The sequence below is a fragment of the Tetrao urogallus genome (assembly GCF_951394365.1).
Source record: "Tetrao urogallus genome assembly, chromosome: Z".
Taxonomy (NCBI): Eukaryota; Metazoa; Chordata; class Aves; order Galliformes; family Phasianidae; genus Tetrao; species Tetrao urogallus.
The window spans coordinates 73,904,113-73,917,328 of record NC_136816.1 but is presented as its reverse complement, the minus strand read 5'-3'; the positions used below and the strand labels follow the sequence as shown (position 1 = coordinate 73,917,328).

The window sequence follows — 13,216 nt, the reverse complement described above, 5'->3', positions numbered from 1 at the left end:
GAGTAGCTTGTTGAAATGCCTACTGCTACAACTGGCAGATCCATGACATGGCATAACCATGGCTAGAAGAGCAGTCAGAGCCTCCCAGAATCACACTTACTCTGCAGCCAGGGGATATACATTGTTTTATTAAATCATGTGTCCTCTATTTAAAAATAAATTGTTTTAATGTAAATATGACTGCGGGACTAACAGATAAACTGTGCTTTATGAAAGCATCTATGAAAACTAGTAAATGTGTAAGGGAAGTGGTAGAAGTCAAGTAAAGAATCTGAAAATTCTGATTAGTTGGGGTTGAACTGTCAGTCTTATCACAGAATCACAGAATTGTAGGGGTTGGAAGGGACCTCCAGAGATCACCGAGTCCAACCCCCCCTGCCAAAGCAGGTTCCCTACAGCAGGTCGCACAGGTAGGCGTCCAGGCAGGTCTTGAACATCTCCAGAGAAGGAGACTCCACCACCTCCCTGGGCAGCCTGTTCCAGTGCTCCGTCACCTCACTGTAAAGAAGTTCTTGTGCATGTTTGTGCGGAACTTCCTATGCTCCAGTTTCCAGCCGTTTCCCCTTGTCCTGTCTCCACTCACCACTGAAAACAGTCTGGCCTCGCCATTCTGCCCCCCACACCTTAGATATTTATAGACCTGGATCAGGTCCCCTCTCAGTCTTCTCTTCCCAAGGCTGAACAGACCCAGTTCACTCAGCCTTTCCTCATAGCAGAGATGCTCCAGGCCCTTCACCATCTTGGTGGCCCTCCGCTGGACTCTTTCCAAGAGATCCCTGTCTTTTTTGTACTGGGGAGCCCAGAACTGGACGCAGTACTCCAGATGAGGTCTCACCAGGGCAGAGTAGAGGGGGAGGATCACCTCCCTCGACCTGCTGGCCATGCTCTTTTTAATGCACCCCAGTAAGCCATTGGCCTTTTTGGCTACAAGGGCACACTGCTGGCTCATGGAAACAGGGAGAGGATTTTTGCCTCAGACTATCTGGAAAATGTGAGAGTTTAAATGTAAAGCAAGTCTGAGATGTACAGGCTTTCTGCATGTAGTCTATTTCAAGACTTAATCAATGTGAATTTGAGGCAGAAACACAAATAGTGGTATGTATTTAAAAAAAAAAAAAAAAAAAAAAAAAAAAAAAAAAAGCACCAGAAATTGTATATAGATATCAGTGTTATCTCAAGGGAGAGAATACAGCAAGCTTGGACACATCCTCTCGGGGGTGCTGGAAAGCTGAAAATAGATAAAAGGACAGAGAATGTTTAGAAGGTTTGAAAGAATAGCAATTTAACATCTTGGTAAGTGAGACTGCTGAAGTGCCTACTTTATAATGCTGATAATCAGGGCAGTTGAAAGGTGACAAATCAGAAGCTGAAGAGTTGGTGATGCCTGTATTATATGTTAGTGAGCTCCATAAACTTGGGAAGAACGGGTGTGTGGATGAGCAGTGATGGAGGTGTTCGGTTGGGGATGTCTGTCAGTATTGGCTCCCAGGGAGAACGTAGCTTGAGTGTCCTGCTTAGCACTGGATTGAAGACGTTGGCTGTTGAGATTGTTTCAGTAGTTTGCTGTAGCTGGGGCTCCAGTACAACGCTTCTGCAGTCTGCAAAATGTGACTTCCAGCCTGACTTATTGGCCACAATTCTGTAATAATTTAACACCACTGAAAGAACAGTTCTTCTCATGCTGTGGTCTTATGTGAAGGTGAAACCTTTCATGTAGGATAGATGAGTTATTATTTAAAGCTGCCTGTGGAATATAACCCAGCTTTTGTTGACCTGTTGGTTCTCATTGAAATTGTGAAGGCATGATGAAGCAAAAATCAGCCAGGAATACCATAACCTGAAGTGTCCCAAATGAACCATTGCTCTTTTGCAGATGAGATACCTTACAAGGTGAGGTATATTTTGGATAGAAGGGAGGAGCGTGCCTGCACAGTATGCGCATAAGCTGCCTAGAAAGCTCTGATTGTGTAGCTTGAAGGTAACATTTTGTACTTGGCTCAACAGGGTACTAACTATTACAACTTAGAGTGCTGAAGTTTGACAGCACGGTAAGTTTGTGGAATTCAGATATCCAGTTCCTGCCTGGAAATAAGACTAGTTCTGACTTCAGTGCAGTGCTTCTGTCTGTAGATGATGCTGTCCTCAAACAAGCTCCAATAGCTGTCTGCTTAAAATGATACAGCTGATTTGGGGCTTGTATTTTAATTCCTGGAAGTAGCCTGATACAATCTGTAAAACTAGGAAGTGTGTGTGTATGTATGTATGTGTATATATATGTAAAATATGTATATGTATGTATGTATATATGTGTGTGTGTGTGTGTGTGTGTGTATATATATATATATATATATATATATATATATATATATATATATATAAAAAACTGGCTGTCCTTTCTTCCAATCCGTTTGAAGTACAAATAGAGACGAATGCCAGACACAGCTCAAGATTCAGCATCCCTCCTGATGTTTTATGTGTCCCGACTGGGGTAGTTGATATCAAATGCAAGGGTGTCAGAATTCAAAACAAACACAACTGCGCCACTCAGGTAGCTACAAAATGAGACTTTAAATATTCTTTAATGGATTTTTGAAAGAGTTGATGATTTAAATTAGTGACATCTTGGAAGGTTGATTATCTATCGGCTGTTGAGATGTAAATTAGACTCATCATCAAAATTTAAAGTGAATTTCAGATCCGCCTTCTGAACTATTACCTGAATTGTTTGGAGGTGGCGTGTCCTACAGCATTTGATAGTGGAAGATCCTAAGCAAGGAACGTTCTCAAGTAAAACCTTGGTGCTAATGTGTCTGTTTCGGTTTGCATTTTTAGGGATCAGACAGAAATCTCTAACTGTGTGCTGAGCGTTCTGTCTGGTGGGAATCATGTCATCCATACTGCCATTCACTCCACCGGTCGTGAAGAGACTTCTTGGGTGGAAAAAATCTGCTGGTGGTTCCGGAGGGGCCAGCGGTGAGCAGAATGGGCAGGAGGAGAAGTGGTGTGAAAAAGCGGTGAAAAGCTTGGTCAAGAAGCTAAAGAAAACAGGACAGCTGGATGAGCTTGAGAAGGCCATTACCACTCAGAACTGCAATACCAAGTGTGTGACCATACCAAGGTAAGTCCTGTTGCGTTCAACATTCCCTACAGCCACTTAAGGAGTGACTAAATGGATGTTAATTTGTGTGAACAAATCAATAACAGAATCAGTTGCATGCCTTTGATTCTTTAAAAGTTCTTTAAAACCTGTTTTGGTTTTATGTACTGCTTGCTTCAGTTCTTAGAACTGAATCACATGCTTTGTACATTCACAATTTCTTATAAGTTTACAATTCAGTTTTTATTACTAACTGGATTCCAGTTTGTGAATGTTCTGGTGGTGCCTAGCGCAGCTCTTAGCTCGTAACACTGCCATATGCTTTTATTTTATAACTCTCTCTGTATTCGGAGGGGCTTATTTGAACTCGCACTTCCACATTAAACAAAAAAAGACTAGTTTTTCCTTGGTCAACACTTCAGTCCTCTCAATTATTATTTTCAGTTGTATATGGAAGTTCTGTTGAAGTTTTGCAAACTGCATCCATTTTCCCATTTGAAGGGAAACATCAGTGGAAGCAGTTTTTCTGAAGACTTATTACTATTTGTTATTGGTTAATGAAAATGCTTTTCATTTAGTAACTTAAGAGTACTTCTAGATCTTCTCTTCTGCTCCTTATATGCATGTATATTTAGGTAAACAGCTCGCATTCTACCCCTTTGACTTTCTCAATTCATTGCAATTGCTGTGCGAGGGGCAAGGGTCGTGTTTGTGAAGTGTATCTCCAGGTTCATGTTGTAGGGAATCGCACTGTGTGCGTGTGTAAGCTCTTCAGGGCTGCGACATGAACCTCAAATCACTCTGTGGTGTGTTTCTATGAAAATGCAAGAAAGTCTGGTGACAGGAATTTTTTGGGCGTTGAGCCCCCTGACGCTTAGAATTAGTTTCTAAGAGAGAGAAACTGCATATTTTACGACCTTCATTTCTGTATTATTAGCACACTGATCCCAGCTACTTTTAAGCTTTGTGTTAATCATAGTTCCATTTACATTCAGCTGATGTCAGTCATGGTTGCCACTTATCAAATGTGTTACGGCTGTTACCTGATCATGGTTTTAGCATTACCCTATATTTGACATAGCCTTTTCTGTAATCCATACACATAGCTGCTTTCGTTCTGCCATCCATTTTCTGTTCATCTTTTGTTTCTAATGTTGCCTCCCGCCTGCATTTTCTTTCTAAGCTGTCCCCAAATTTTCTGGGTTTCTCATCTTCTTTATATAGTCTCCTTATTGTGATGGGCATTTCTGGCTGGATTGAGATGTTCTGTTCTCATCTATCTTTGGGTCAGCTGAAGGAGGGCTCACCTACATCTTACTTTTCTCGACTGTTGTATAAGTAAACTGGTAGCTGGAGCTCTCTGGGTAGTGTTGGCATAAGGTTTGGTTTTAAACTAATGGCTTTGGTGCTAACAGGCAAGATGATATCACTACACAGACTTCATTTTCATAGCTGGCTTTTGGACTGTTGCTGTTATTTCACTTTACGGCAGTAGTCTGGGCTCCCAGGGAAGACCAAATGTCAGCTCAGTGCTGTAGCGACTTCTGGAGTTTTTGTTTTTGGATTCAGTAAGCTAATAAAACTGCTGCTTGAGATCCATTCCAACGAATTTATTAAAGATCTGCAGATCAGCATGGGTGAACAACAAAGGGTTGACTTAGAAACATCTCGCCCACAGCGAAGGAACCAAAAGTTTGGCGTGCTCAGTTGCTGAGGCACACATCTGTCATGAGTGCAGGTTTGTTTGTTTTGTTGTTGCTGGTTTTTGACCAGTTTTAGATTCAGTTTTGATAACTGCTTAACTCAGGATATCGGCAAGTGCTGTGAGATGCCCCTTTGTGGAGCTGTTGCTTTACAACATCACTAGAAGTTTCACTTGTGGTTTCAAAAGCTGCTGGTCCCATTGCAAATTTCCATAGTTTGTTAAAAATGATTAATTGTAGTGTACTTTTTTTTCCATCTCAAAACTGAGAGTGGCTCTGGTGGAACTGAATAAAGCTGCCCCTTTGGAAATCTGCATACGCACAGCTTTTGATAATCCCGTTGCGTTGTTCTGTTTCTGTTTGTCAAGGTGACCACACAGAAAGTGGGGCTGATGCTGTGTGAGCTATCCAAACTGCTCGTGTGAATTACCACAACTTCTTATGCAGACAAATTGAGGTTCTGAGAAAGCAGAAGCAAACAGATGGAGTGGGTGTCGGCATCACGCAGCAGGGATGCTGAGCTCCTCAGAAGTGGGTCAGTAATCTAGAGCAGAGGCTAAATAAGTACAGAGGTCCATTTCACACCAGCCCTTGAAGTAATTTGGAGTTATCTTGCTGAATCCTCCCGGAAAGCCAGTGGGATTCTAATCTCATAATCCTTAGGTATCCTGAAACTAAATGTGGAGACTTGAGTTCACTTTTCTAGAATATGTAATGAATTCAGGTGCGTTTAAGATCAAGTCTTTATGCTCTCCCCTGCAGTTCTGATATAAATAGAGCACAAGAAACAAGTCAGTGAAGAAATGAAATGTGAAATACAGCAATGGTTCTGCAGACTAATTCCATCCTGTGTTGTGCACAGTCTGCGTGAGGCAGCGTTGGACTGAGGTACATGGTGTCATAGAGTGTAGGCACTCTTTTTGTTCCAGTATATGTGGGAGGATAAGGAAGGGCTGGGTGCCTTCCATCAGTCTCAGCATCTGCAGCCTTCATTCATTTCAGCTTTGCATAATGAATAGGGCTTCCATGCATGCCCTGACAAGGTGACTGCTAACTGGGAGGAAGGAGCAGCTAAAAGGTGTCTGTAGCAGTATACTTCTGTTTCTATTCCAGATGCTGTGTCCTCGTGTCAGTACTCTAGGAAGGTTTCATATTTCATACAGTTGAAGACTTTCTCCTTGAACAGACACAATTTTTGTTGGTCTTAATGCTAGTGGTTATATTAGAACTACTACATACATTTGCTGTTGTTACTGTGCTTGGAACATAGCATTGAGTTTTCTTTGTGATGGGGAGGTTGAGTCTCTACAGAGGAGGTAAATCTTATCACTGCTTTTTAGTAATCTGTGGCTCAAAAGAAAAATATTGGATGTGTTGAGAAGTGATCTGCTGGAGTACTGGCTGAAGGAAGGCTTTAAGACCAAGTTTCCTTAAGTCCCAGTTTAGGGATTTTTTTTGCTGCGGTGCTTTAGAGTCCAGAGTGAAATGAGCAGCTGCTCTCTGTGCAGAGAGGAGTCTGACCCTCTTGCAAGCCCTTGTTTTCCTGCCTCCTGCGCCATTAGAGTTTGGGAAGGTGCTCTCTGGGAAGTGGTTGCTTTTACTTCAGTTCAGTATGAATATGGAAAATGTCTTATCTCTGCCCTCTGCCCTTCTTGCTTCACATGAGGGATAGCATCTCTGTGCTGTTTCCTGATTTTCAGACACTTATTGTTACTTGTTTTTCAGCAGCCTCTGAAATGAAAAAATCAGAGAGGCTCAAATCCTGCTGTTGTTTGGGTTTGGTTCGTTGTTTTTTTTGTTTTGTTTTGTTTTTTTTTTTTTTTTTTTTTGAAAGGCTATAGCTGAATTGTGGAATTTGTAGTCAGTAGTGAATTCCATGCTTTTACCATTCAACAACAGACTCCATCGTTTTGGAAATATAGCACATTTCGAGGAAGCATTGGGTAAAATACAAAGCAGATAACTGCCGGTGAATTGTTTGCTTTGAGTTGAGATTACAAGCTGCCTACTGACCAGTTCCTTAACTTTGTTGTATTTCCAATGTATTCTGAAAGGACTGAGACACTTAAAGCTGTATAATCTGGTGAAAGTTCACCAATCACCTAGAGGCAAGATCACGTGCCATGGTCCGAATTCTCCAAAGCAACAAGGAATTTCTCAAGCATGCCAGTGTTGTTCTGCTGTTTGCTTGCCCTGCAGCACTCTTCATCTTCTGCAGTGAGTTAGCAGTATGGCTAAGATAAGTAGCTTAGGCACAGCATATTGCGTGTGTTAAAATTGTGTTCTGAAAGTTGGCTCTTGTGTTACTTAACAAAGCCTCCGTGCGTGTAGCTAAATAATGCTAATGAAGTGTTTACAAAAGAGTTAGCAGCAGAAGTAAACTAGGCAAATCAAGGCATTTGTAATGATGGGACCAAGTCGAATGCTCGTGAGCAAGCATATTTTAAAATGCTGAGATTTGGTTGTCTTTTTCTTCATACATAAAAAGTAAATGGTAGTTTAGGTATAAAGCTCACTGTTTTTATTTAACATAACCTGCGCTACCAGTTACTTTTTTTTTTTTTTTTTTTTTTTTTTTTTTAATTCCATGGGAATGTTTGTTGGGAAAGAGCTCAGACAGCTGCATGCAGTCACTTAGTTTTCAGGATGCCTTTGATTATCAGTAGAGCAGAGCTGTTGAACTTTCCTGTCTTCTAGAACAGATTGCTTCTGAGTTTTTAATATTTTTCCCCAAAATACAGTACTACAGAGAAATAAATTTCTATGTTCCTTCTCAGATTAAAGCTACAGAATATGAGTGATTTCAACAGTCCCCCTGGGAGGGGGCAAAAGGTCCCTCTGGAAATGCTTTTAGAATTCCAACATCTGCTGTGAAGCTGTGAGGACAGCAGCAGGCAGTTGGATTGGCACAGCAGATCCTAAAATAACATTGCTATCCAGACAGAGGTGAAGTGTGTTTTCCCAGAAACACAACTTGGCAGCATCTGTTGGATTGTAGCTGTGATAATTCACTACTGGAGTTGGGGACGGAAATTAATTTTTAATCATAGCTCACAAACTGAGAACTGCTCTGGATAAAGAATGTCCTCAAACCATATCCTGTATTTCGGTCCATGTGCATTCGTTTAGACATAAATCAGTTTCCATAAATGTTTGAAGACTGCAGTCGAACATCTTAAGTTTCTAAAAACATGTATAGACGTTTAAGAGAGTACATCAAAATACACAAAAGCAGCACTTTATTGCTGAGATTACAAAGAGAGCATGCTTGTAAATTGTTTGCTGTTAAACCAACTCTTTTTCTCATTTTATGGTGACAGCTTTCGGCTGATTCTCTTCTATAGTGCTGTGCAGTGTAGTCTGGATTTGGGCACCAAGAGAAAACAGTGCTGCTCTGATGCTGAGCTGCCTTCCTTGGAGCCCTTTTGGAGTTGAGTGATAATAGCCTGGAGCCTGGTTTTCCAAGGCCATTTCACGCCCAGAGGTAAATGTCTAGAGACTCAGGATGGCACATCTGCATCTGTAGGCAGAAGGAAACTCACCTTAGTTACATGTAGATGAAATGATGTGGATGCAAGTATGAGATTGCAGAACCCTTATATTCTACATATAATGAGAAATAATTGATGTCAAATATGACTTCCTGACTCAATGAAATTTAATTTCTAAACCCAAAGTGAACAAATAGTAAGGCAGTATTGGTGATACTACTTGCATCTGCTGTGTGAAAACTATTGTTATGTGTTTCCTTGACAGTTTAACCGGTGTCTTTCCCTGAAGCTAAACTTAAAGGGAAAGGCAATTGAAGACCTGCTGGTCACTCCTAAATTTCTCGATTTTTCTTTCAGCTGATGAAGGAAAAATAACTTTGGATCAAGTGAAGTTACCAGTTCGGATCAACTTCAGATCACCTGTGAAAGCATTCAGCCGCATGGAAGTGCCAATTTGTCTGGCTTTGATATTAATAACCATATATTTATAAATGCATACTCAAGGGAGTGGAGTAACTACACAACATGTGTTCTTGTTTTCAGAAACCAGCTTTATGCGAATGCCTCTTCAAAGCCTCTTTGCAATGAGCTTGGCACTTGCAGCATTTCTTAGTGAAAATCTTTTCTGAACCGGTCAATGCTGTTTTGTAGTCCTCTTTTTTTGAGTGGAGCCATTGTGGGTTGGGATGGATGGAGTGTAGCAGAGGGCAGTGAATGCTCAAAGCAGTGGAAGGCAAGGAGTTGAGTGGTGTCACTACCATTTCCCAGTTCCTTTGTACATGGTGTATGTTCTAGCATAGGTAAGCCAGTCTTTAAAAGATGAATTTGAAGATTTATGTTTACTGTCCTTCAAGGGCACTGTTAATTGAAATTAGGAGTAATGACTGTGTTCATGTGTAGTTGAGAAAGGATTTATTACATATACTCAGATATTACTTTTGAATTTTTCACAGCTGTGGCAGTGTTGAGGACTGAATTGCTGTTGACTAGGATTAAATTATGCTTTAGCCATTGCTCAAATTGCAGTGTCTCATAATATTTGTGTCATCCTGAAAAAAAAAAAAAAAGTCTTAGAGCATTTAACAAAGAAACTCAGGGCTGCCAGTTTCAAGCTCGTGCAGCTCAGGAAGTCACATGGCTTGCCCACATAATTTGTTAATGAGTTGGTGTGCCAAGCAGAAAGTATTGGCATGTCATTGGAGTCAGGTCAGCTTGTGAGAATTCAGATGTGTGAGATACTCTGCCAGTAGCAAAATGCTCTGTAGCTAAAGGAGCTTGCCCCTCGAGCCAGGAGGGAAAGCTGCTGAATTCTGAGGACCTTGTGTTAGCTGATGTTGTATAAAGGCTCGAGGTGTGCATTCTAATCTTAGCACTGCTGCTTTTCCCAGCGTAACCTTGTCAACTTTTAATTTGCTGTCACTTTTCAGTCTAAGTAAAAGTGAGTTTTTGTTATGCTTGTGTTAGCCACCTCCTCACTGACATAAAACGAATTGTGTTTGGTTAAAGAGTCTAAGTTTGAGACATTTCCTAATGCAGCATTACTGATGTGGAAAGCAAATTTGGAAGTGAGAAGCTGCATCTCTGGAAGCCCCTTTGCTTCATGTTTCCGTTGATCCTCATGAAGATAGCTTTGATGGTAAAAAAACAGGAAGAAATAGTCAAGAGGCAAAATCAAAAATTAAGTGTTAAAATGGAATATGTATTCCCATAAATGTTTGTGCCAGGTTAAAAGCTGATGCTGGGGTTCAAGAACCCATGAAGTTCAGAGGGCACTTTATTGAAAAGAGCTATCTGTGATTGCTTGGTGGATCCCAGCATGAAGCTGCAACCAGAAAGAATAATACTTGTGTCTGGCACCTTGTCTTACTGTTTAGAAGATGTGTTGGTGACTTCAGAACGGGTTGACTGTGCTTCATTGTTGGTATTGAGCTCTAAATTACCTCATAAATACTATTTATTTTTTCTCTAGTAAGGAATTGGGGCTGTGATCAGCCCAAGTCGGTGCTAAACTATTCACTGCAATAGTGGAAAACTTGTGAGAGAAACTGTATGCAGTGCTGTGTTCTCATCACAACCAGCTCTTGTTGGCTTCTGTCATGCTGCATTGTTTGCAGCAGACCAGCAGGATACAGGAGAACAATCAGAAGCCAGAGCAGGTTCACATCTCATTGCATGGGCTTCAGAGTTGGCAGAGGAACAATGAGCTTGGGGAAATCCCCTTGGATGGGTGCTGCACAGTGATCTGACTTCAGCATTTGTTTAGAAAAAGATTGCCCAAATGGTGCTTTTTATTCTGAAATGTGTAAATGCATTTCAGTAGGTCAGAATTGAAGGTCTTTGCTTGAAGCCTTTGCCTCTAATCTGTAGGAAACTGACCAGTTCTTTTTGTACTTGGGTTGTCTTTTCTTGCCTTCTGGGTAGGAAAAGCCCGATGCAAAAGAAGCTGTTGCTCACTGTTCCTTAAATTTAAATTTACTGCTTGGTTAAATTGATGAGTTCTATCCTAGAACTGGTCTTCACTTCCTCTTAGTTTCGTGGGAGGCTTCAAGTCAAGTTCCTCTGTAGATATTTGAAGTAATTTTAACATATGCTGTAGTTCTGAAGTCTTGAATGTGAAGAAAGCATATTATCAACTGATGGGGAGACTTTCAGTTTTATTATGGAAAGTTGTGTTGAAACAGCTCTTGACTCTGGTGCTTGGTTGGAGAAGTCTTTTCTCTTAAATATGTCACTCAAATGTTATTTCCAAGGACTCCAGGTACATTTTCCATGAGCACCTTCTGCGCATTCGTTTGTGAGTCTGCAGCAGCACAGCATATGCTTGCCAAAGCTTATTCTTTACTGTCCTTCTACAATATGGATGTCCCCTTCTGTGACAATGAGGGCACTTGAGTATTGTGTAAGGGCCTTATAAAGGAAAGAATTCAGCTGTGTCCCTTCTAATTAATTCCACTAAGCTGAGAATGAAAATACCTTTTTCTCTTTTGTCTAAACATGAAGTGTCTGATGTTATTTCTATGTCCTGTGTATCTGTCTTGCAGACTGCCTTGTCAAAGCACCATTAGTATCTAGAGAACCATGTCCTGCTGTCTCCTACATCTTTCAACTGAATGAATATAGTTGGAGGAGATAATAACTGCCAGTAGGGTTGTCCCTGTGGCAAAGTGCATTGATGGCAGCTCTTTAAAAATGTTGTAATATCCTGCTTGATATTTTACTTACTGTGTGGCAACTGATTCGTATTTTGTGCAGCAACCTCCCACACTTTCAAGGAATGATTTAACCAGCTTTCCTCGCACCAGGAAGCCACTGTTTTTACTTGCATGTTTACTTGCATAACTGCTTTTACTTGCATGCTGATATTCTCAAGGCTTTTAAACTCTGATCTTTGGCTGCGTTAGTACAGGGGGGAGAGTGCCACCTTGACACAGGGTGGGTGGTGGTAGGCAAGGGTTGTCTCCCGACAAGTGGAAGGAGGAAGAGGAAATTGTTGGACACCCTGGGAAAGTACTTCAGCTGTTAAGCAATTGCATGTGAGGCAAGAGTGCTTGTATGCATCAGCTTCAGTTGCATGTTCTGGGTGTGGATCATGAACTAGATGCTAAGGACTTCAGGACTTGTCTGTAATCATAACACTTCCTTTTTGTCTGTCTTTAGGCAATGAAGCTCAATAAATGGGCTTTGATATCCATTTTACAATATTTGTCCCATGCATTCCTGCATTTTAGGGCTGTAATTCAGTGGGCATGGTGGCAATGGTCCAATGATTGGACTTGAGGACCTTAGAGGCTTTTTCCAGCAATAATGATTCTGTGGTTTCTGGTATGAATATCTAATGTGAATTCCCATATTCTGGCCCCTGGAGTAGTTAGGCATCTTGGCTGTCAAGTTACGTTCTTGATTTTGCCTTTACTCATCTTTCAGGCAACACAGTGTCTCAGCAAACAAAATCTATTTAAAAGAAGCAAAACATGCTTTCCTGTACCTGAACGTTGATACTTCATCAAGCCTTTTCATGGGTTTTCCTTAATAGTTATTTTCTTTATTATCAACATGCATTGCTGGAAGTGAAGGCAGTGCCATTGTCTGACTTCAGTTGATTTTTATATTTACTTGTATATAAAAATTTGCTCTAGCAGTCGTGACTTAGGTACCGTTTGGTTCTTTTTCTCAGTATATTGCTTGGGGAAACCTGCTTTATGGCTCAAGTCTTGTCTTCATTCGAGTTCTGTTGCTTAGGAATTCTGCATGTCCTGTGGACTTTATATCTAACACCTGTCTTTATTTGAATTTTTATACTCCTCATTCTTAAAGATACTCACGTTCGGATTAAGATCAATATATTCTCACACTGCTTTTCTTGTAGATGTACCCACACAAGTGGTGTAGATGCAATGGGAGTCATTCTAGCATGGTGTCTAGGCACTCCATAGTGTTAGCACCATCCCACATACCCACTGGTTTGAGGTAGTTCATCAGAATGTCAGATCTTCAGGTTTTCCGCTGTCCACCAGTTGCTGTCCAGCAGCCTCACACCTGCAGCACTCTAAGCTGCTCACCCACTTGGAGGGCGTCAGGCTGTTGGAAGTCAATGACTAGGCTTTGCCTTTGGTAGCTGTACCTCTAAGCTAGTGACAGAAGCTTCCACTGCACCTGCAGTGACTAACAGTGGTTAGAGAACTTCAGATGAATATCATTCTTACGTACTTGTTTGAGGCCAGTCCTGAAACATGCTTGCTGAGCTCTGTGTACGTCTTCCGAAAGCCTGAGCTATGAGAATGCTGTCAGGTGGTAACTGACAATTTGTTCTGGACAGATTAGCCAGTGTTATGATGGGTATGACTTCCTGTAAAGATGGGTTGTCCTTTGCCACTCTTTGATTCTGTTTAGGTCTGTCTCCATGTTAATCCCTATTTGGATTGATA

At 41.1% G+C, this 13,216-nt stretch overlaps 1 protein-coding gene across 2 annotated transcripts in view; it reads left to right on the top strand.

Moving 5' to 3' along the window:
• Positions 1-2,885: 2,885 nt before the first annotated feature.
• The window catches only part of SMAD2 (SMAD family member 2), a gene marked incomplete at both ends in the record, with an annotated part of 29,792 nt that continues 19,461 nt past the window's right edge, over positions 2,886-13,216 (top strand). For both annotated transcript variants that reach the window (XM_079548999.1, XM_079548998.1), the window contains one exon: positions 2,886-3,118. In XM_079548999.1, coding sequence (XP_079405125.1) covers positions 2,886-3,118 — 233 coding nt within the window. The remainder of the gene's footprint in view (positions 3,119-13,216) is intronic.